The following is a 20,896-nucleotide window of genomic DNA, read 5'->3' on the forward strand; positions in this document are numbered from 1 at the left end:
CTTCAACCCCCGGGAGGGACAAGAGCCAGGAAGGGACCCAGCCACGGTGGGGGCGGGGTGGTGGTGGTTAAGAGTAAGGCAGCGATCGCCCTAGAACAGGCTGAAAGGGGGCCCCCAGCAGCCGGCCCTGGGTGCCCGGTGTGTCCCGGGGACGCTCCCTGCGTCCAGCTAAGGGGCCCGCTGCCGTGTTGTGGAACAGAGCATTTTCCAAAACAAACAAACAAACAAACAACCCAGGTCTCCTGAACTGTGGAGGATAGGACACACAGGTAACAGGTGTGCAGGACATCTGTGCATAGGGGAATGACCGACAGACGTGGTTGCCTGGGTCCACAAAACGTGCCAAATGCCTACCACAGGTGACACCTTTTATTTATTTTAAAAAAAGAAGCTCTTCAAGTATTCTGGGAGGGGCTGGGGGTGGTTTGTGACCTGGGAGCCGAATCCGCCCCCGGCAACGGCACAGGGCCGGCACCACCCTCCGGCAACAACCAGGGGGCGGGCCCCCCCGCAGCCAGTCTCTGGAGCCTGCGCACTGGACGCCACACCCCCTCTGACAGAGGCCGAGTACAATATTGAAAACAAAGAAGGAGTGCAAAAAGTGATCGATACAAAAAAAGTAAACATATCAGTTTTAATTGTCAAGATTATTCCAGGGCAAGAGTTCACTTCCAATTACTCGTCTCCGGTTCTGGTTCCGACGTGGCCCAGCCGAGACCATCGCTCCGGTTTCCTCTCCCACCTGCACCTGCTCTCCGGCGCCTCCCTGATCTCGCCGGTGCGGAGGGAGACGCTCCTGCCGGCACCGCAGCAGCAAATCACCGTCCAGTCCAGCGACCGGTCCTTCCCGGGCGGCCAGCCCCGACGGACCCACCCCCCCACCCCCCGCCCTCCCCAGGGTGCAGAACAACAGACGTGTGCTCTTCGCGACGTACATCCCCTTCCCTCGTTCCAGTGTCAGCTTCCTCCAGGCTCCGCCGAGAGTCAGTGTGAGGTCATAAGGCCACGCGGATGCAGTGGTGCCTCAGTTTGCAAGGCAGGACTCCTTTGTTGAGCTGGTAGAAGTCCACGAGCTGGATGAGGTCGGAGAACTTGGTGTTCCCGTCGTCAAGGCTGAAGTAGATCTGCCCGTCATCCTCGCACTACGGGGACACGAGAACACTCACCACGTTAGCGGCCGCCCCTCGGGGAACGCGGCGGCGCGAGTGTGGGATCACCACAAGGCGTCGCTGTAAGAGCAACTGCGGAAAGCGCCTCCCCAATCCCCCGCGTGTTTGGTGGCTATTTTTTATCAAAGTGGGGGGTGGGGGGCACTCCACGGTCCCTCCCACAGCGAACGACTTTCCTGACGCCAGGTTGAACTCTGCAAAGGTGACATTCAAGGACTGCAGAGCTCTGGGGCGCATGGGGGAGGGGGGGGACTCGGTGGCTTAGGCTCCGGCTCTTGATTTCAGCTCAGGTCATGATCTCTCAGTTGGGGAGTTCGGGCCCCCAGTCAGGCTCTGTGCTAACCGTGCAGACCCCGCTCGGGATTCTCTCTCTCTCTCAATAAATATTTTTTTTAAAAAAGGCTGCAAGTGCTGTCATCCTCATGGAGCAAACTGGCTTGAAATGTCTCAGTGGTAAACCCAGAACCCCTTCTTGACTCCAAAATACTGCTGGATGCACAACACACCCCGTTTTCAAGCACAGGGGCTGCGGTCTTGTTGCTCTAAGTCTCAAGCTACCCTGATAACTTCTAGAATTTGGGGTTCTTTGGGCGAACGGCATTACCCACTCTGCCTGCCCGTAAGATACGTTTTCACTCGATTTTCGGTCTCAGGCGAAGAGAACGAGAACGCTGTGTCCACGACAGGAGGCAGCAGTAAACAGAACGAACCATGGACAAAGCACTTCTCCTTGGCGGACGATGCCCAGGTTTGCGCAGAATGCTTTATGGACTTGGGGAAGCCTGGCCTCAGAGCCAGACCCGGTCCCTTCCTCCCACTGGGGTCCAGGGCGAGCTGCTGGCAGCCCTCAGGCTCTCCTTGTCCTTATTTGTAGAACGAGGGCATCGAAACACAGCCAGAGGCGAGGGCACCACAGGACGTGCCTGGCCGGTGGCTTGCTCAGATCCACAAAAACTACCCAGACGGCCCAGACCTTCTCCAGCCCGCGTTTCCTGCCTCCGTGTGACTCCTGGGATGCCAAAATCCTAGGCTCAGGCAAGCTTCGGAAACACCAGGCTCAACAGTGTGAAACAGATGCATTCGGTTATGTCGAGCCTTCTGGAACTTTCCGTGGCCGCCGGACTGTGAATCCCTGACAGGAAAAGACGTCATCCCCCTCTTTCGGCAGAATATTTCCTGGGTTTGGGCCCCGCAGGAAACATTTCAGGAACGTTACTACCACCTGCAGAATCTATCACTTAATTATGTAAAACACCTAATGTCAATTTTGCATATAGTATCCCCAGCTGAATGGTGGCTTCATGGAGGTGCAGACAGCCGTCTCCCACAGAAGCGCTCAGTCATGAACTAGAATCTGAGCTTTGGAACACCAAAGAGAGACAGAACTTACACGTGAAAAATCTAACAAAAATTTTCTTTAAAAAAATGGTGCTGACGTATTTGGTAATGATGTTTTCAGAGCTGCTCAAAGGTAGACTCTTTTTTTCTTTTTAATGTTTATTTATTTTTGAGAGAGAGAGAGAGACAGAGAGTGAGCAGGGAGGAGCAGAAAGGGAGACACAGAATCTGAAGCGGGCTCCAGGCTCTGAACTGTCAGCACAGAGCCCGACGCGGGGCTCGAACTCACAAACCATAAATCGTGACCTGAGCCAAAGTCGGACGCTTAACCGACTGAGCCACCGAGGTGCTCCTGTTTTCTGATCCAAGGACCGAGTGAAAGTGCAATGCAACTTCTCGTTGGGGGCCATGTGACCACGGGTCAGTGTTTCTACAACTTTCTTGGGTCACCAGGTACACACCAGCATAAATCAGACCAATCCTCAGATTCGAGTGGCCGAGAGTCAAACCTACCACGAAGACCCTGTCTTGTGTCATACGTGCCCTGGCGCCAGGCTCCCCGGCTCACGGCTCTGTCATACGTCCACCCGCCAGCTGACCTCGCTCCTCCCCATTGGTGCCGAGTCAGCTACAGCACGGGTGGGCCTCAGTGCAACACCACCATTTTAAATATTATTTCTGCGGAAATGCCGTCCCCAGTGTCAGACAACAGCCTTCTCCAGAGACTCTTGCAAGTATCCCTCTTGTGAGCTTGGGCCTGTCTGATGCCTAACTATCGATCTGTAGTTTGGTTCGCTTGGAATTTGAAAATTCAGGAAGCACGGACCCAGAAAACGAACAAAAACGAGGCTTGGTGTGATGTGACCTATACTTACAGGAAGGATCTGGAAATTTTTAATTTTCTGATGATGACACAGCGTGAGCACAAAAGCCTTTGGATTGCTCTGGCTGTCTCGGAGGAGAAAAAGCCTGGGAATGGAAAAAGATCAGCTGATGGTAAACTTTTAAAATGCAGACTTTTTAGACGCGTAGGTATATGTGTGCACCTGTGCATACGCATATACACACACTCACACATTTCCCTGCTCCTGCTGCTAAGACAGGCTTGCAGCCACGATGCCTTAGTATCCGGGTGGCCTGCGGTGGCTGCAGGGACCTCGCATCCAGCCTGGTTTCTGAATATCACCCTGCACTGAAAGGACCCAGAGCTCCTCGGAGATGCAGTGGGCTCTAGGGCCACAGCAGGGAAAGAATATGATGTAGCTGGACCATTTTGTGCCGGAAAGTAATACGTTCAAAGGGTCATGATCCAGGAGGCAGCATCAGAGGTTAAGTATCAGAAGTGACAGGTTATAACCCAGAGGATAAAACAGGAATCCGTGAGTATATATAGATATTACAAATAAACAGACGACGAAATTAACAGCGGAGAGAAGAAAGCGCTTCCTGAGAGCAGAAAGGTCGGGAACGATGGGTTAGAAACCGTCTTGCAGGTTACCACCGATCAAGACGATTGTTAATGGGCGTGAACATCAGCAGATGAAAATTGGTGAAAAACAGTGTTTTCAGACTCAAACCATCATCCCCCTAATACGTATTTATTACAAAGGGAAACACAGTGACCTTCTGTCAGAGAAACCCGGTCAATACCGTCACCACCAAGCATTCGAGGCACCTGCACCGGGAACGAGACAATCCTCCTGACTGTGCACCACCAGTGACTCGATGTCCCTTCCTGCAAAGTGGTGACCCAGCTGAACCCCGAGCGACCAGACGCGTTCAAGCCAAGGGGCACTCTGCAATTCCTGGCTTCTTCCCAGACCAAGTGTCGACAAAGGACAGAAAGGCTAAAGAGACACACCGTGTAGGGAGTATTTAGAATTAAGGGTTTTTTTCTTTTCCCACAAAGGATGTGATCAGAACCACTAGGAAAAGTTGGAATAAGTGTGCATACTGGATACCAGAACCACACGGATGTTTACTTCCTAATTTTTAATTTTTAAAAAAATGTTTATTTTTTAGAGAGAGAGAGAGCATGAGCAGGGGACGGGGAGAGAGAGAGAGAGGGAGACACAGAATTGGAAGCAGGCTCCAGGCTCTGAGCGGTCAGCGCAGAGCCCGACGCGGGGCTAGAACTCACGAACTGAGAGATCATGACCTGAGCCGAAGTCGGACGTTGAACCGACTGAGCCACCCAGACGCCCCTAGTTCCTGGTTTTTCTAACGGTACTCTGGTTATGTAATAAGACAAGTCCTTGTTCTTAGAAATTTCCTACTGGGATAAGTAGGAGACAAGGGACATCATGCTGTAACTTACTCCCAAATGGTTCAGACAAAAAAAGGAGGAGGGAGGGGAGGAGAGAGACTATGATAAACCAAACGGGCCACCGTATTGACGGCTGGGGAATCTGAGAAAACGTGTACAGGAATCCATTACGTTCCTCTGGCAACTTTTCCACGATTTGGAATTTATTTCAAGATAAAAAAGAAAAAAAAAACACATACAAATCAGAAAAGCACAAAGAAGAACTGGTCTTTGCTTTCACATGAGCACACCTGGCAGTGGCTGCAAAGACCGTTAACGCACCTGAGAAAGGAAGAGAAAAATGTCCCAACGCCAGCATCCAAGTGACACGGACCTAAGCCTGCTTTTCAAAGGTATTAAAACCAAACTCTGAGTCACCAGTGAAGCCATCATCAGACTGAAGTGTTAAGACGGAAAGCAGCTAACTAGACTGGAAAGTCCTGTATCAAAGAGGCCAAGAAGGGGCGCCTGGGGGGCTTAATCGGTTAAGTGTCTGACTCTTAATTTTGGCTCAAGGTCATGATCCCAGGGTCATGGGATCCAGCCCTGCATCGGGCTCTGTGTTCACAGTGCAGAGCCTGCTTGGGATTCTCTCTCTCTCTCTCTCTCTCTCTCTCTCTCTGCCCCTCTCCTAGTGGTGTTTTCTCTCTCTCAAAAATTAGTATTTTTTTAAAGAAGCAAGTAAATGTTTTATTTTATTACGGGTCTTCTCAGAGCCTTTAAAATGGGAACATTCACTGTGAGCGCCTGGGGGCTCCAGCTCAGTTTTCCAGCCTTACGGGGACCACACACACCTGTTTTCCAGTCTTACTGGACCACACACCCCTGTGTTCTAGAATTTCCAGAAGGCATGTTCTTCAGAACACCGTCTGGGAGACGCCAGCCAGAGCTGAGTCCCACGACTCGAGGGGTGGGCGGGGGGGGGGGGGGGGGAACGGTGCTAAGAATCGCAGGACCCACGTGGGGTGTGGGCGTCACACAGCACGAGGGGGCCAGGGGGCCTACCCCCTCCCCTGGGTAGAGCCGCACACCCCGTTCTTTGTCTACGTCAAAGATCTGCCTTCAGGGTGATTTCGTTCCAAAGAATCCATCCTTCCGGGAGAAGCCCAGGAGCTTCTAGGGCTCCAGACTGTCTGACAGGGAAAGCTTGGTGTGTCTGTCACCTTAGTTAGCTCCCTGTCACTTCGTGGCCCCAGAGTAGCCAGGGGAACGGGCACTGTCCCACTGCCTGTGTTTGGGCTCGACCCGGGGAAATCCTGAGGCGACCCCAAAGGCTTGGGTTTTATAGGTCATGCCCAACAGCCACCTGCCGGCAGTGATTACTAACTCAGAGCCTGTGGGCTGAAAAGCGCGTGGCTTGGGAGTCCGCAAGATTCCCAGACCTGCCACGGATCAGCTCCATGACGCCCGTCCCGCAGCCCCGACAAGGAGACTGGCCGCTGGGAAAATGGACCCGCGCACAACAGCGCACAGCCCGCGGGAGCCCGAGGGGACAGCGATCGCCACCAGCAAACCCCAGACCCTGCGTAAAGACAGGCCGCGGGGAAGACTGTGTGTCACGACATGCGGCCGGGTCGGGAAGTCTTGAATGCAGCACAGAGAGGAACGTGGTGAGGACGAGGTACAGGGGGGAGCCCCTTCAGATGTGCTCACCAGTGCGCTCGTGGAGACCCAGGAGCTAGCGGGCTGTGCCAGGGCCTGACTGTGATCTGGGTCACAGCACGGTCACGGTCCCTGCACACATGGACTCATTCAGCCCCAACGGTGACCCTGTCAATGTCCTCATTTCTTTTTTTTTCTTTGAGAAAGAGGAGGAGAGAATGTGAGCAGGGGAGGGGAAGAGGGAGAGAGAGAAGCCCCAGCAGGCCCCACACTGTGACACAGGGCTCAATCCCACGACCCTGGGCTCACGACCTGAGCCAACACCAAGAGGCGGACGCTCAACCGACTGAGCCGCCCGGGCACCCCTCTCCTCATTTCATGATGTGGAAAGTGTGACACAGAGAAGTCAGCAGGTTCCCCAGGGTCACACAGCTAGCAGAAGCCACGGAAGAACCTTGGCTTCCAGGATCAACAGGGGCACTGGTCAAATCTGAGGAGGTGTATACAGACGATTCCTCCGTGGCTGGCGAGCACTGCTAGGGCTCCGACAGTGCTGCGTGAGCCCCGGGACGGGACCCCTCTCTCTGCCCTGGGGGAAGGGAAAGCTACAAAGAACTCAAATCTGGACAAAGAAGTTTCCTTCTGCCAGCGGAGGAGTGGGGTACAGACAGAGGGAGGTGGAGACCGGGGGCTGCGGAGGGGTAGGGGTGGGGAGGGTCGGGGACAGAGCCAGAGATGCTGCAGGAAATGACATGAGCAGCCAGGGGTATTTTAGCAGAAGGGAAGACACAGGTAGGTTTGCCCCTGGAAAGATCCTTCTCCAGGTTGTGGGGTGAGCTGCGGGCAGGGGGGAAGGGGGCAGGGAGCTCGCCCTCTGCAGGAGTCTGCGGGTTGGTGGGGCGTGAGAGTGCATGCATACACCTGCCCACAGGCACGTGCACACGCATATACACACATACACATTTTGTGTATCTGGGTGCATAGGAACACACATGTGCATATAGACACATACATACACATGCACACACACGTGCATTCACACACACAGGTACACACACACACACACACACACTCACACGACCGCACCAGGGCATATAGACACACACAAACACGCACACACATGCATTCACACATAGGTACACACACACACATGACCGCACAAGGGCATATAGACGCACACAAACATATAGGTACACACACATGTGCATTCACAGACACAGGTACCCACATACACACGGCCACACAAGGGCATATAGACACACACACACACATATGCACATACACATGTGCATGCACACACACAGGTATAAACACATACACACACACACACACTACCACACAAGAGCATATAGATACATACATGCACACACACGTGCATTCACGTGCTGCTCCGTCTACCGCGTGACAGGGAACAAGGGAGACAGAAGAGGGTATTCGAGGAACCACAAGTGCACGGCTAGCAACCCACCGCTCCTCCCACACACAGACACGCGAGAAAGAGCCACAGAAGAAAAGCAGAGGGAGACGGTGGTATCTGAGGAGACCTGAAAGATCTAGCAACCAAAGGCAATTTGTTGGTCCCGATTTGAACCAGCTCAATGTAGAGGATTTTTTTTTTTTTTTGGCAACAATTAGGGAAGTTTTAACCCAGATTGGATTTTAGATGATATTAAGGAATTCTTGTTTATTGCATTAAGGGTAACAATGATTTTGTGGCTGTTTCAAAAGGCAGAGGTCTTTATTTTTTAGAGACACACTAACTACGTTTACTGGTAAAAATGTGGAATGTCTGGGATTTTAATTTTAAAATATTCCAGAAGGACCCAGGGAGGAGGAGTAGAAGAGAAACCAACAATGGTGGGAAGGGAAACAGACAGACTGAAATTAGTGAACTGATAAAACCAGACAAGGATTAAGTGGGGGCTCACTATACTCTTCTCCCTTGGGTAACTTTTTAAAATTCCCATAATAAAACTTGTAAAAGATGAAAAACAGGGAAACCAGAGCCATGCTGAGCAAGACTGGGGGGGGAGGTGCCGCGGCTGATGGGATATTAGCCCTTAAAAGTACCTGTGCACTGGGGTTTGACCTCTCGTACTCCCGGGAACCCTGTGACGGCTCCAGTGTGAGTGACCCCAGGCTAACGCGTTGGCACACAAGCCCATCTCCCCATCCAATAGCAACACCCGCCCCCTGCCCCCTGCCAGCTGGCCCACGTGAGGACAGGCTCCACGGACTCCCGCCATGAGAAACGGTACATCTTTGTGGCTCGAAGCCACCAAAGTCTGTGGCTGTTTGTTCTCGGCACAAGCTGGCTGATAAAATGCACACACTGAAAGGGCGGGCAAAACTATTTTTCTTCCACTGCCGCTGCTTTATTAGTGAAAAATAACTGGCTTGTGGGGCGCCTGGGTGGCTCAGGCAGTCGAGCGTCTGACTCTTGGTTTCAACTCACGTCACGATCTCACGGTTCTGCGAGATCGAGTCCCGACACTGGGCTCTTGTGCTGACGGCATAGGTCCTGCTTGGGATTCCCTCTCTCCTCTCTCTCTGCCCTTCCCCTGCTCACATGCTTTCTCTCAAAATACCCACCCCCCACCCCCCCAAAAAATAGTAACTGGCCGTGTTCTCTGTCTGCATTTCCGCCAAGAGGCAGAACTTGGTAATGGATGGGCGGACAGGATGGGCTGCGATCCTCCCTCTGCCACACTCACTGGCTGTGCTGGGCCCGACGCACGCTGACCCTGAGCCACACCTCCTCTTTCACAGGAGGCTGTAAGGACTGCCCACCACCCAGATCTCTGAGAAATATGTGCTCGCACAACGAAACCTCAGCAGATGCCCGCGCCTCCTTACCCGTCCACCAGCCCCTGCTGCTTAATGATTCTGTGTGACTCCTCCCTGGAGATGTGGCCGTGAAACCAGTGCTGTGTCCGATGAATCACTGTGGGAGGGAAGACAGAGGAGGGGAGGGTCCTGGCCCGTCCACAGAATGGCTCCCGTGAAGGCACAGCGCACTCGTGATCGGCGCGGGGGCCCGATGCCCACGGCTGCACAACTCGTGGTGCCCGCAGGGCCTGGAGGCTTGGAGAAGCTCGGGGGGTGGAGGTGGGGGAATGGGAGCTTTACGAGGAAAAGTCCCAGACCGGCATGCTGTGCTTACCCGTACTCAGCGTGGACGGCTGGAGGGGGCTTTGGCTGCTGAGGATATTCATCCGTGTGCTCCGTTTCTGCAGAAGAAATGCCCATGTTAGCGCTAAGACAGTGGACGGATGCAGCCCGCCAGCCACTGAGGACACACACCTGGGGCGGGGAAGGATGACCATGGAGCAACAGCCACCTGCCACCCTCCGTGTCTGACCACCGTTGTTTTGTTTTTAATGTCTTTTATTCATTTTTGAGGGAGAGAGTGGGAGTGTGGGAGGGGCAGAGGATCTGAAGCGGGCTCTGGGCTGCCAGCACAACCCGACACAGGGCTTGAACCCACAAACTGTGAGATCATGACCTGAGCCGACGGAGACACCCAAGCAACCCCTGACCACAGTTTTAAAAACAGAAGCATCCCGGGGGATTCGGAAGGCACACGCAGTGAAATTCCTGGTAAGTTTTGGGGAAAAAAAAGCCTGAGCCACTGAACTCAGGCAGGCCTGGAAACACGGGCTCCGGAGAGTTCTCCACACGCTCTGAAGCTCAGGTTCACGGAACTTTCTGAGCCAGAGCGGCGGGTTCGTGGTTCACACGTTGTGTGTAAATCTTAGAAGGTCTGCAGTCAGGGTGATGTTCTGATTTCTGGAAGTCAGAACGTGAGCCTTCCAGGGAGGAGACCATCCGGGGCCACGAAGCTGGTTAGTTGCCGAGCCACGATGTGCAACGTGTCGGCCTCATCAGGGTGGGCTCCGTGCTGCCCACACATGGCCACAGACCGCCCACCAGCAAGAGCAGCTCCGAGCGGGACCCAAGAGGTCACAGGGCTCTGCTCCTGTCCCGCGCCTCCTCCGGGAGCCAGTGGGGTGCATGGGCGCTGGGGATGCGGAGGAGACCCCACACGCCAACTGCTTACCCCCATCTGAGCCTCAGAGGCTGCCCTCCCCTCCCCTGACGACACCCCCAGAGAGGATCACTCTTTGGGGAGACCAGCGGGGGGTGCCACGCACAAGGGGGCCTGCCCTTACCCTCCAGGCGTGGCCTTCCTCCAGGGCTGCACTCTGGGCTTCGGCCGGGTTCTCGATCACTCTTCCTGTTTGCCCGGAAAAATCCATGGCCACGAGGGAGTTCTCAGAGACGCTGCGCTGGAAGGAAAGGGCAAGTTCCTACGACGTAGGGAAGGAGGCCTCAGCCGCACACGGGAACGCAACACCGTCCTAAAGGTGGCCAGGAAAAGGTGACGGCAATGTCCCGCCTCCCCACTCCAGGGTTCGGAAGTGGGGGGCACTCTGGAGCTAAGGACGGCTTTGGTTTCTCTTGAGGAGAAGAAGAAACGCTCCAGTCCCCTTGTGGCCTCTAGTGACGCTGGTGAGGCTGCGGGTGCCAAAGAGCTTGGACTGCGGGGTCCCTCACAGGTGACCTGCCCGGACCAGGACACATCAAGGGGTGGGAATGCCGTGGGGAGCTCAGCCCTCAGCAGACACCAAGTCCTGATTCAGGGCGAGGTGCGGACCCCCCTGTGACCTACGACGTCTCCCAGGCACGGACCTGAAGGAGCTTTAAGATTGGGTTTGGAGAGGACCAAGTCGTTCCTGCAATTTGGGAAGCGGAGTATGTCCCGGGAACAAGGATGTTCACGATGATCTCTAGGTTCCCACCAGGGAAGGTTCTCGCATAACGGTCTACGGCACCCACGGGCGCCACGGCTGAACAGGGGTGAGAGCCGGACGTTGCCGGTGACAGTCTCTGACCGCTTGAACAGAGTCACCTCCCTGAACAGGCTTCAGGGGCATGCAGGATGGTGGAGGGGCGGGGGGTCAGTCCCCAGCAGTCACGCTGCCGAGAAGACAAGATCTGCCTTCCGGGCAGGGGAATGGGTGGTGTAGACCAGCTTCCCTGGGATGCACGGGCTCGTTCTGGAGCTTTTCCAGGCAACCTCGCCTGAAACCATCTGGGTACAAAGCACTGTGATGCCTTCCGGAGACTCACCACTGGCGTTGAGAAGGAGGGGAGCAGGGGCTTCCTCTGTGGCGGGATCCTGTAGTTCTGGTACAGGAGCATCCCGTACTGCGGAGGAAAGGCCAGAGTTGGTCACAGGGGCCGCGTGAGCCCCACAAGCCCTGGAACGCGGCAAACCCATGGTGGTGAAGGGCAGTGCTGAGCGGTGCCCCAGCTGCCTCTGTGAGCCGACGGACACACGTGCAATGCGGCACACTGCCTGGGTCCTGCGTAACTGTCACCACCACCCACCCCCCACCCCCCAGACGCCAGTGGCTGACTGGCTCGCTCATGTTGTTGGGCAAGGGATAAGCAGGCAGTGACGATGTAATCAATTGAGAACAGTGAACCCTACTGAATGCTGCTATGGGCCAAGTACGGTCCCAAAGGCTTTATGCTGCTGTCTCGTTCAAGACTCTCCCTTTTAGGGAATGTGTCCTCTGTCCCCGTCTGACAACAGATGTGAACAGGGAAGGGAGGCAAGTTGCTCAGGATCCCGGTAAAGTAAGGAATCTGGATTCGAAGGCACACAGCCTGTTCCCAACGGCGTTCTTCCCAAGCACCAGGCTCACTGCCCGACCGGCTCGCTGGGTCACGCTGCCTGTGCCCTGGCGAGAAGCAGGGTCCCCCACGCTTGCGGCCGCCCAGCCTACGCTCCAGTTCCCCGCTCCCACCACACAGACAAGGAAAAAGGGCAGGTGAGGACAAGGCTACCAAGAGGGCTGCACTTCCCTTCTGTCTCCTGCAGGGTGGGTGATGCGTTCCCAGCTCCAACCCTACAGTGTGTCTGTCCTTGGTTCCAGAATAAAAGTGCCGGATAGGGGCGCCTGGGTGGCTCAGTCAGTTAAGCCTCCGACTCTCGATTTTGGCTCTGGTCATGACCTCACGGTGCGTGAGATCGAGCTGCGCATCAGGCTCTGCGCTAACAGTGCAGAACCCGACTGGGATTCTCTCTCTCTCCCTCTCTGCCCCTCCCCTGCTCGCACTACCTTTCTCTCTCAAAATAAACTTTAAAAAATTAAAAAAAAAAAAGAAAAATAATTGAGGAGTCTCCCCTGGCCCCCCCCCCAACCAAATTTTTTTTTAATGGAGAAGACAGGCTGGCAGGACGAAGTGAAAATAGTCAGTGGCAAACTTAAGCACAAATATTAATAATCGAAATGCTATGCTTCCCAACAAACACTCCAATGAGAACATGAAGATTATCAGAGGAGAAAGACAATTACGTTATGTTTGTAACAGAGACAAGTTCTAAGTGTAAGGACCTGGAAAGGCAGCAGAGACGAGGGGAAGAGAAAAGCCGTGTGAACACTAAGCAAAAAACACTGAGGTAGCGAGAATAACGTCATATGGGTCAGATTTTGAGGCAGGAAGTCCTGATGCAGATAATAAAGCATAATAATTCGGAAGGACCAAAGAATCAATATGAAGAAGGCGTAAATTACTCTGACATTGTCTGAGCTAAAAACACGCACACGCGTGTGCATGTGCATATGTGTTTCTCTAAACGGATACGTATGTGCAGTGTGCATGTACATGTATGTACATATTAGTTTTGAACCCAGTAATTACACAAACGTGACAAACAGCAACTAAGCTAGAATTTAAGAGGCAGAGTTCCAGTCTGAAACACAGTTGAGAACGTTAAGCCTTAAAATCAATGATCTAAGGATCCCTTTCAAAACAGTATAAAAAGATCATGAAATTAAGGCCAAAGAAAGAAAACGTACGTTCTCTCTCTTCAGGAGGCCCCAACACTGCTCGCAGTTCCAATAATTCGCTGGAACGACTTCTCTTTGATTTATAGGTCTAACTAGTTTGTCTTTTTCTTATTTTTTTTTAATAATTAAAAAAAATTTTTTTTAAGAAACATGTTTTTAACGTTTATTTAGTCTTGAGAGAAAGAGACAGAGTGTGAGCGGGGAAGAGGCAGAGAGAGAGACACACAGAATCCAAAGCAGGCTCCAGGCTCCAGGCTCTGAGCTGTCAGCATAGAGCCCGATGCGGGGCTCGAACTTGTGGACCGCGAGATCATGACCTAAGCCGAAGTCACCAGTCAGACGCTGAGCTGACTGAGCCACACAAGCGCCCTGGCTCCGACTTCTCGAACGTGAAGCATCTGTGAGAAGCTTCGAGACCCTGTCCGGACAGACGTGCGGGCGCGCCAGGCTGCCAGGACGCTGGGAGGACTCGCCACGCACCTTGAGGAGCCTGCACGCCGTCATCCAGCAAGTTCTGCCCTGTTCGTCCTCGGCACACAGCAGCCGCAGCTCCTTCGTCTCGCTCCTGACTTTGTTGGGCTGAAGGAGGCAAGCGATGACCCGGTGAGCGTTGACGCAGCGAGTGTGGAACGTGCCCGTGTGACGGCAGGGCTGTATGCACACGGCGGGCAGCGGCAGGAGGTGTCACCAGAGAGGGCGCCTCTGCCTGGCCCCCATCACGCAGCTGAGGGCTCAGCCACCCTCCAACAGGGAGTCTCAGAGAACAGACACGGGACAGCAAATCTCCCAAGACAAGGCGGTGGCCGCAGGGACAAGGGGGCATCCTGCTCTGTGGAGGGAAGGCTGGATTTGACAGGAGAGCCCGGATGAAAAGATGTGCGGTGGCCTCCCCGGAACACCGAGGTGGCGGCTGAGGAAGCGCCCCTGCAGGGCTCAGCCAGCGAGGGGAGAAGCCCCCGAGGGCATATCTGAGTGGCCCCATGGGCAGCCCAGAGAGTGAGGGTGGTGTCACCCCAGAGAAGGGGACTGGGGTGGACGAGCGGCCTGGGGTCAGCGGGGGGTCACCATCACAGCTGCCACCGTGCAGGGACGGCAAGTGCACCCACGCAGAGGCAGGGCTTACCTGGCGATGGGGGCAACTGCTGCAGGTGCTAGCCGGGGGGAAGGGAGGGGCACCGACCACCTGAGTTCCAATGGACCCCCACCCCGCTGCAGCCCTCCCGGTGCCTCCCCCGCACCTCGGGCCCTAGGACTCCTACTACTTGCGACCCCAAGAAGCTTCACCGGGTGAAGCAGCAGCTGGTATTTTAGGGAGCAACGCGCCCCCTGCTCCCTGACCTCTCCTTGGGACGGCGTGGAAATCTGGCTCAGAGGTCAGCCCAGCTGGGGGACTCCAGGCACACTCGTGGCGACCGGACGTGAGCACCGGGGCTGGTGCAGGTCCTACCTGTGAGCACCTGGGAAGATGCAGTAAGATGGAGGGGGACCCTGAGCACAGCACCCAGTGCACAGCGAGTGTGCAGGAAACAGCACTACCGTATGATGACCAACATCACCACCGCGTCACCAGGGGTGTGTGTGCATGCATGTGCACATGTATGCTCATGCCCGCATGTGTACTTGTGTGTGCACAGTATGTGTATGTGTGTGCCCGTGTATTTGCATGTGCATATTGTGTATGAGTGTGCATGTGTGTTTGTGTGTGCATATACAGATGTATATGCATGTGTGTGCACGTGTATTTGTGCATGCACATGTACACGTGTGTGTGCATATATCTGTATTCACGTAGGTGTGGGTGCGTGTGCATATTGTGTATGAGTGTGCATGTGTGTTTGTGTGTGCATATACAGGTGTACATATATGTATGTGTGTGCACGTCTGTTTGTGTTTGCACATGTACACTTGTGTGTGCACGTATCTGTATTCACGTAGGTGTGCATGCGTGTGCATAGTACATGTGTGCACATGTGTGCCCATGTATTTGTGTGTGCATATTGTGTATGAGTGTGCATGTGTGTTTGTGTGTGCATATGCAGGTGTATGTATATGCATGTGTGTGCACGTGTACTTGTACATGTGCATGTGTGTGTGCATGTACCTGTATTCACATAGGTGTGTGTGTGCATGTGTGTTTGTGTGTGCATATGTATGTATACATATATGCATGTGTGTGCATCTGTATCGATGATACGTGTGCATGTGTGTGCGCACATGTATTTGTGTGTGCCTATGTACATGTGTGTGGATGTATCTGTATTCATGTAGGTGTGCATGTGTATTTGTGCATGCATATTGTGTATGAGTGTATGTATGTGTGCGTATGTATGTGTACATATATACATGCGTGTGCATCTCTGTATCGATGTAGGTGCGTGTGTGTGCACGTGTATTGTGTGTGCATGTCTGTGTTCATGTAGGTGTGTGCATATGTGTATGTGCATCTGAGCGTATGTGTGTACCTCTGTGTGTTCCCATAGAGGTGTGTGTGCATACACATGTGGAAATATATGTGAATATGTCCTCTCACACACAGTGTCTTCTCACACACATGTGCACAGAGGCAGGTCAGGGCTGTGGGCACACATACCATCCTGGTGACTGGAAGCTCATACAGAAAGTGTTGGCTCACTCGGTACCCTGGAGGCCACCCAAGTGATGGGCGGCGGGTCACTAAGCCACTGAGCCCATCGACTCGCATTATCCATCATATTCCCTACTTTTCTCTGAGCCGCTAGCTACCCAAGGATTGACACACCATAAGCACAGAGGGATGGATAAATCCACTGGGAACCTCTGTTTGTTAGAAAATAAACCAAAAACTCCCACCACCAAGGAAGGCATTTGTTGGCTAGTTCCCAAGTCTCCAGCGGGATGCCATCAGGGCGTGGCAGCCCCGGGACGGGACAGGGGTGCGGGGGTGTGGGGTGAGGGGTGGGGGGTGGGAGAGGCAGGCTACCTTTATGCAGAAGCCATAGTCCGTGGGGGCGCAGTACTGCTTCCTGCCGGCGATCAGGGAGAATATGCTGCTGTCCTCCAAGCCCGCCAGCAGCTGCAGGTGTCTGGGCTCCTGGGAAAAAAAGGGTGGTCAGGTTCACAGGGGAGAACGTCTCAGGCACGGCCAAGAGCGAACATTCTCACGTGCTCCTCAACAGAGGGCAGGCTGCGCACGCTCTCAATGCGGCTCTTTCCCCTCTGCCGCTCTACAGACTGCAACCATCGTGTAAAGTAAGCGCTAAGTTAGGACCAAACCCACCCGGCCCTCGCCAAACAACCCCCCCCGCCACTTGGGGTCCCACCAGCCCCTCCCCCTCCTGTATTAGCACGTATTAGGTTGGCGGCCGTCCTTACGGCCACCTTGGAGGCTAACTTCCAAACTATGGAAACTGAGGCAGCCTCTTCTGGGGACTCAGGCCGCTAAGGACGCTCTGCTCCCAAGCCACAGAGGGGGCCGGAGCTGGCCAGCCGGGGGCGCAGGGAGGGGGCGTTGCTGTCTGTGTTGTCGCCTGGTTTCTGAGGGAGACGAGCGGGCCAGGAGCTCGGAGTTCGCTTCACAAGTCAATACGAGCTTGGAGGGGCCTTGGGCACATTTTAAAGCGAAGCCGTGTCCACTGCGAACCCTGCTGGACTGGTGTGACGGAGGCGGTGGCGGCTTTAAACCTCACCTTTGGGGCGCCTGGGTGGCTCAGTCAGTCAAGTGTCTGACACTTGATCTCGACTCAGGTCACGATCTCATGGTTTGTGAGTTTGGGCCCCGCACCGGGCTCTGCGCTGACAGTATGAAGCCTGCTTGGGATTCTCTCTCTCTCTCTGCCCCTTACCCTCCCTCTGTCTCTCAAAAGAAACATTTAAAAGAAACAAACAAAAAAACCAACAACGAACTCACCTTTGACACTCCTTTAGTGGAGCAGTAGAGGCCCGATCTCCGCAAACACACGTACAACTTTCGCCACGACTTCTTCCCCAGATCCTTCACGTGCAAAAACCCCTGAATTTCAGGACAGCTACTGCAGTTGAGAAAGTTCTGTGGAAGAAGTCAGGCAACGCTGCCACGGGAGAATTCGGGCAGATGTGTCCCACTGGCCTCCCTGACATCCCGACATCCTGTCAATCGGCACAACGCTCTTTTCTGGTCCGACCAAGCATTCTCAAAGGGCAGCTTCCCTTTCAAACACCAAAAAACCCCGCCTGACTGGCTATGGCGGGAAACATAATTAGTATTGAAACACAATGGGAGCGAACGGGCCTTTCTTTTCTACTTGGTGCTACCCGGAGAGCGTTGGCTGCCTTTGTGAGTGTTGTATTCTCTCACCTAATATGCTGTAGACGGACACATTTTGGGGGCACGGCGGCAATAACATTCGCTTTCCCGACTTCCCCGGAAGGACTGACCGGCCGTCGGTGCAGGGGCCCCGGGGACTCCCTGCACCGGGAAGGGGCCGCGGGAAGGCCAAGTTTTCTCGGAACAGACTTCAGGAGGCACAGGGGCAGTGAACAGGGACAAAAGCATGTATAACGAACAACATGCTAGCTTTCAAAGAGTTTTCTGGCAGCCCAGTCCTTTTCCACAGTGACGTGGGCTCAGCAGGTCTGTAGAGATTCCCAGGGCGGTGGCCTGATCTGGGAGCCTCGAGGAGACCGCCAGCCGTGGCTGCTCACTCCTGCCCTCCCGCTCCCACCGCTTCTAATCCGGAGGGAGCTTATCCTGTCTACGAGCGCTTGTTTCGCTTTGAGGGAGCTTGGCGGAGCACACGCTTCCCAGGGCAACATTCACGCTGGTTGCTCTGAGCGCCAGCAGGAGCCACGGCGAGCGGGGGTGACGAGCGCAGCCCCGTCAAGGTCCTTAGAGTCACTGCCGCCACAGCGCAAGGGGACCTCCACCCAGACCCGCTCCGGTGAGCCTCTCCTTGCCCAGTACCTGCAACAGCTGGTTGTGACCGCCGTTGGGCTGCTGGCACCAAGTAACCATCTGTTCTGGGAAGAAATTCTAAGGAAACAGGAAAACAGTCGTGGTTAGCGGCGAAGTGGGGAGAAGCTTCCTCACGGGTAGGCTAGTTCTGCAAACGTTCCTGAGGGCACGCGGACGTCCGTCTGTAGTTAAAATGATGGTCCTTCGTTAAAAAAAAAAAAAAAAATTTAAGAAAGGGGCGGCTGGGTGGCTCAGTCGGTTAAGTGTCCCACTTCGGCTCAGGTCATGATCCCATGGTTCGTGGGTTTGAGCCCCGCGTTGGGCTCTGTGCCGACAGCTTGGAGCCTGGAGCTCGCTTTGGATTCTGTGTCCCCCTCTCTCTCTGCCCCCCCCCCAACTCACGCTGTCTGTCTCTCTCTCTCAAAAATAAGTAAAACATTCCAAAAAACGAAATACTATAAAAAAATTTAAAAAATTTAAAACTAAAAAAATAAAAGTGAATAATGAAATTAAAATGAAATAAAAACAAAATGAAGTAAAATAAAATAAAATAATAAAATAGAATAAAATAAAATAAAATAAAATAAAATAAAATAAAATAAAATAAAATAAAACACAGTCCTTCTTTCTCCCTTATCCCACGATGGAAGCACCTGCTTCAAAAGGTCGGACTGTTTCCTTAAATGGTGAGTTCGGGATTGTGGAGTATCCATCATGTTCAACGTGGACTCCTGACTCACAGCGCACACCGTGGCAAAGGGCCACCACGTAGTGGAACTCAGTGCGCGTCATGAGACAGAGACCTCGGAACTCACAGAGGAACACGGCGACGCGACAAAGTCTCTTCTGGTGCATTATGCAGAATTAGATACCAAATTTCTTTTTTTTTTTTTTATTTTTTTTTTTCAACATTTATTTTTGGGACAGAGAGAGAGACAGAGCATGAACGGGGGAGGGCCAGAGAGAGAGGGAGACACAGAATGGGAAACAGGCTCCAGGCTCTGAGCCATCAGCCCAGAGCCTGACGCGGGGCTCGAACTCACGGACTGCGAGATCGTGACCTGGCTGAAGTCGGACGCTTAACCGACTGCGCCACCCAGGCGCCCCTAGATACCAAATTTCTAACTTTCAAACAAAAAAAGCATCTAAACCACCTAAGCCAGAAGCGGACGGTGGGTCTTCTGCCCGCGTCATGGCTGCTCGGCCTCGTGACTCGGGACGGGAGCACATGCTGTGGCAGGCACGGGTCTCCCGGTGCTGATACCTCACGGGACTAGTGCCCCCCACCCCCCCCCCCCAATAAAAAGGAAAGAAAGATGGAGGAGACCAGCCCAGTATGCCTGGAAATGCATTCCTCCACAAACCACACGGCAGTATTTGCTGTTTGCGGAGAGCATTGAGTTTTTATTATGCTGCGTATTTCACCGATTGGCTCCAATCTAACCATGAACTTTTGCTCTAGCTGAAAAGCGGCGTCTTGTCTCTCCTGACCCAGGGAGGCTCACCCCCTTTCCCTCTGTTACCGTGGAGGAAGGCGCCGGTTCCCTCCGGCCAGTACGCAGGCATGTAGCTAGAGCACCAGAGATGAAGTGTAGGGTGTGGATTGCTCCGTGAAATAGCCACTCCGATTCCCAAACCCATCTGCTACCCCTGTAGCAGCGGCTGCTGTCAATCCCAAGCATCAGCCACAAGACTTCACGAGTCCCAGACCCCGGACCCAAAGAGAAGACACTCACCGTAGGATTTTTGAAAAACTCGTATTTTGCATAATTCTTCCTAAATAAAAATTTGCTGTCACTTGCCAGGGTGCTCTCCACCTGGACCACCAGCTCGTGGTCTTCCAGGTATCTTTCTGCAGAGGAAAAACGTACGTGTGAGATGAAACAGGCACAAGCTGGGAGCTGGCTTGACCACTCATTACGAAATCTCATTACCGTCCTGTTCCCTTTCCCACACTGTGAGCAAGGAAGTCCAGGACTAAATGAAGTTTAGATCTCTCTGTGGGGCACCTGGGGGGCTCAGTCGCTTACACGTCCCACTTCGGCTCAGGTCATGATCTCACGGTGTGGGAGTTCGAGCCCCGCGTCGGGCTCGTTGCTGTCAGCACAGAGCCCGCTTCGGGTCCTCTGTCTCCCTCACTCTCTGCCCCTCCCCCGCTCGAGCTCTCCCTCTCTCTCAAAAATAAACAAACATTTAAAAAAATACTTAAATCCCTCTTTAATGCACTGCCAGGTGCACAAGAGGTCCTCAGGTAGGTACAGCGTGAGGGGTCAAGTCAGTCCTTACTTTTATATATTTCTTCTCAATTTGGCGTCAGCGAGAGTTGAGAGAGTCAATGAAGACCCTAGTGACGACGTTGCCCTTAAGTTAGGAAATTTCAACCCTCGTAAAGAACGTGGACTATAATAACCAGGAGAAAGAACACCCAGAGACCAGGAATGGCAGGAGGGACCGGAGGAGGGTGGGGTAGGGGAGGCACAAAGCAGAAGGGTAGCAATGCTTTCGATGTCATGAAGCCCGGTGGGCAGATACGACGTCGGGTAAGAGCATGCAGGAGGGGACCTACCGCCATCAGTCTGTCTGAACCCACTTCCCTTGAAGGCTGAAGCCCATGCTAACCACATCCCGGAGCTGATCTCAGAGACGAGATTATATTATTAGGATGGGGAGGAAAACACATCATACACAGCGTGTGCCCAGGTGCGTAAGC

The 20,896-nt window shown here is 53.8% G+C and overlaps 1 protein-coding gene across 8 annotated transcripts in view; it reads right to left on the minus strand.

Moving 5' to 3' along the window:
• Positions 1-605: 605 nt before the first annotated feature.
• Positions 606-20,896, minus strand: part of GRB10 (growth factor receptor bound protein 10) — a 191,982-nt gene continuing 171,691 nt past the window's right edge. For 7 of the 8 annotated variants that reach the window (XM_047096039.1, XM_047096040.1, XM_047096038.1 and 4 more), the window contains 11 exons: positions 19,923-20,038; positions 18,196-18,264; positions 17,164-17,301; positions 16,237-16,347; positions 13,758-13,856; positions 11,548-11,625; positions 10,587-10,703; positions 9,578-9,644; positions 9,271-9,358; positions 3,383-3,476; positions 606-1,142 (listed from right to left, as the gene is read on the minus strand). In XM_047096039.1, the coding sequence (XP_046951995.1) occupies positions 996-1,142; positions 3,383-3,476; positions 9,271-9,358; positions 9,578-9,644; positions 10,587-10,703; positions 11,548-11,625; positions 13,758-13,856; positions 16,237-16,347; positions 17,164-17,301; positions 18,196-18,264; positions 19,923-20,038 (1,124 nt within the window). In that variant the 3' untranslated portion in view covers positions 606-995. The remainder of the gene's footprint in view (positions 1,143-3,382; positions 3,477-9,270; positions 9,359-9,577; positions 9,645-10,586; positions 10,704-11,547; positions 11,626-13,757; positions 13,857-16,236; positions 16,348-17,163; positions 17,302-18,195; positions 18,265-19,922; positions 20,039-20,896) is intronic. The other variant, XR_006965152.1, reaches the window with a different exon arrangement.

Source organism: Lynx rufus, unplaced genomic scaffold, assembly GCF_022079265.1.
Source record: "Lynx rufus isolate CCGP_SWC_20201006 ecotype Redwood Valley unplaced genomic scaffold, mLynRuf1.p SCAF_4, whole genome shotgun sequence".
NCBI lineage: Eukaryota > Metazoa > Chordata > Mammalia > Carnivora > Felidae > Lynx > Lynx rufus.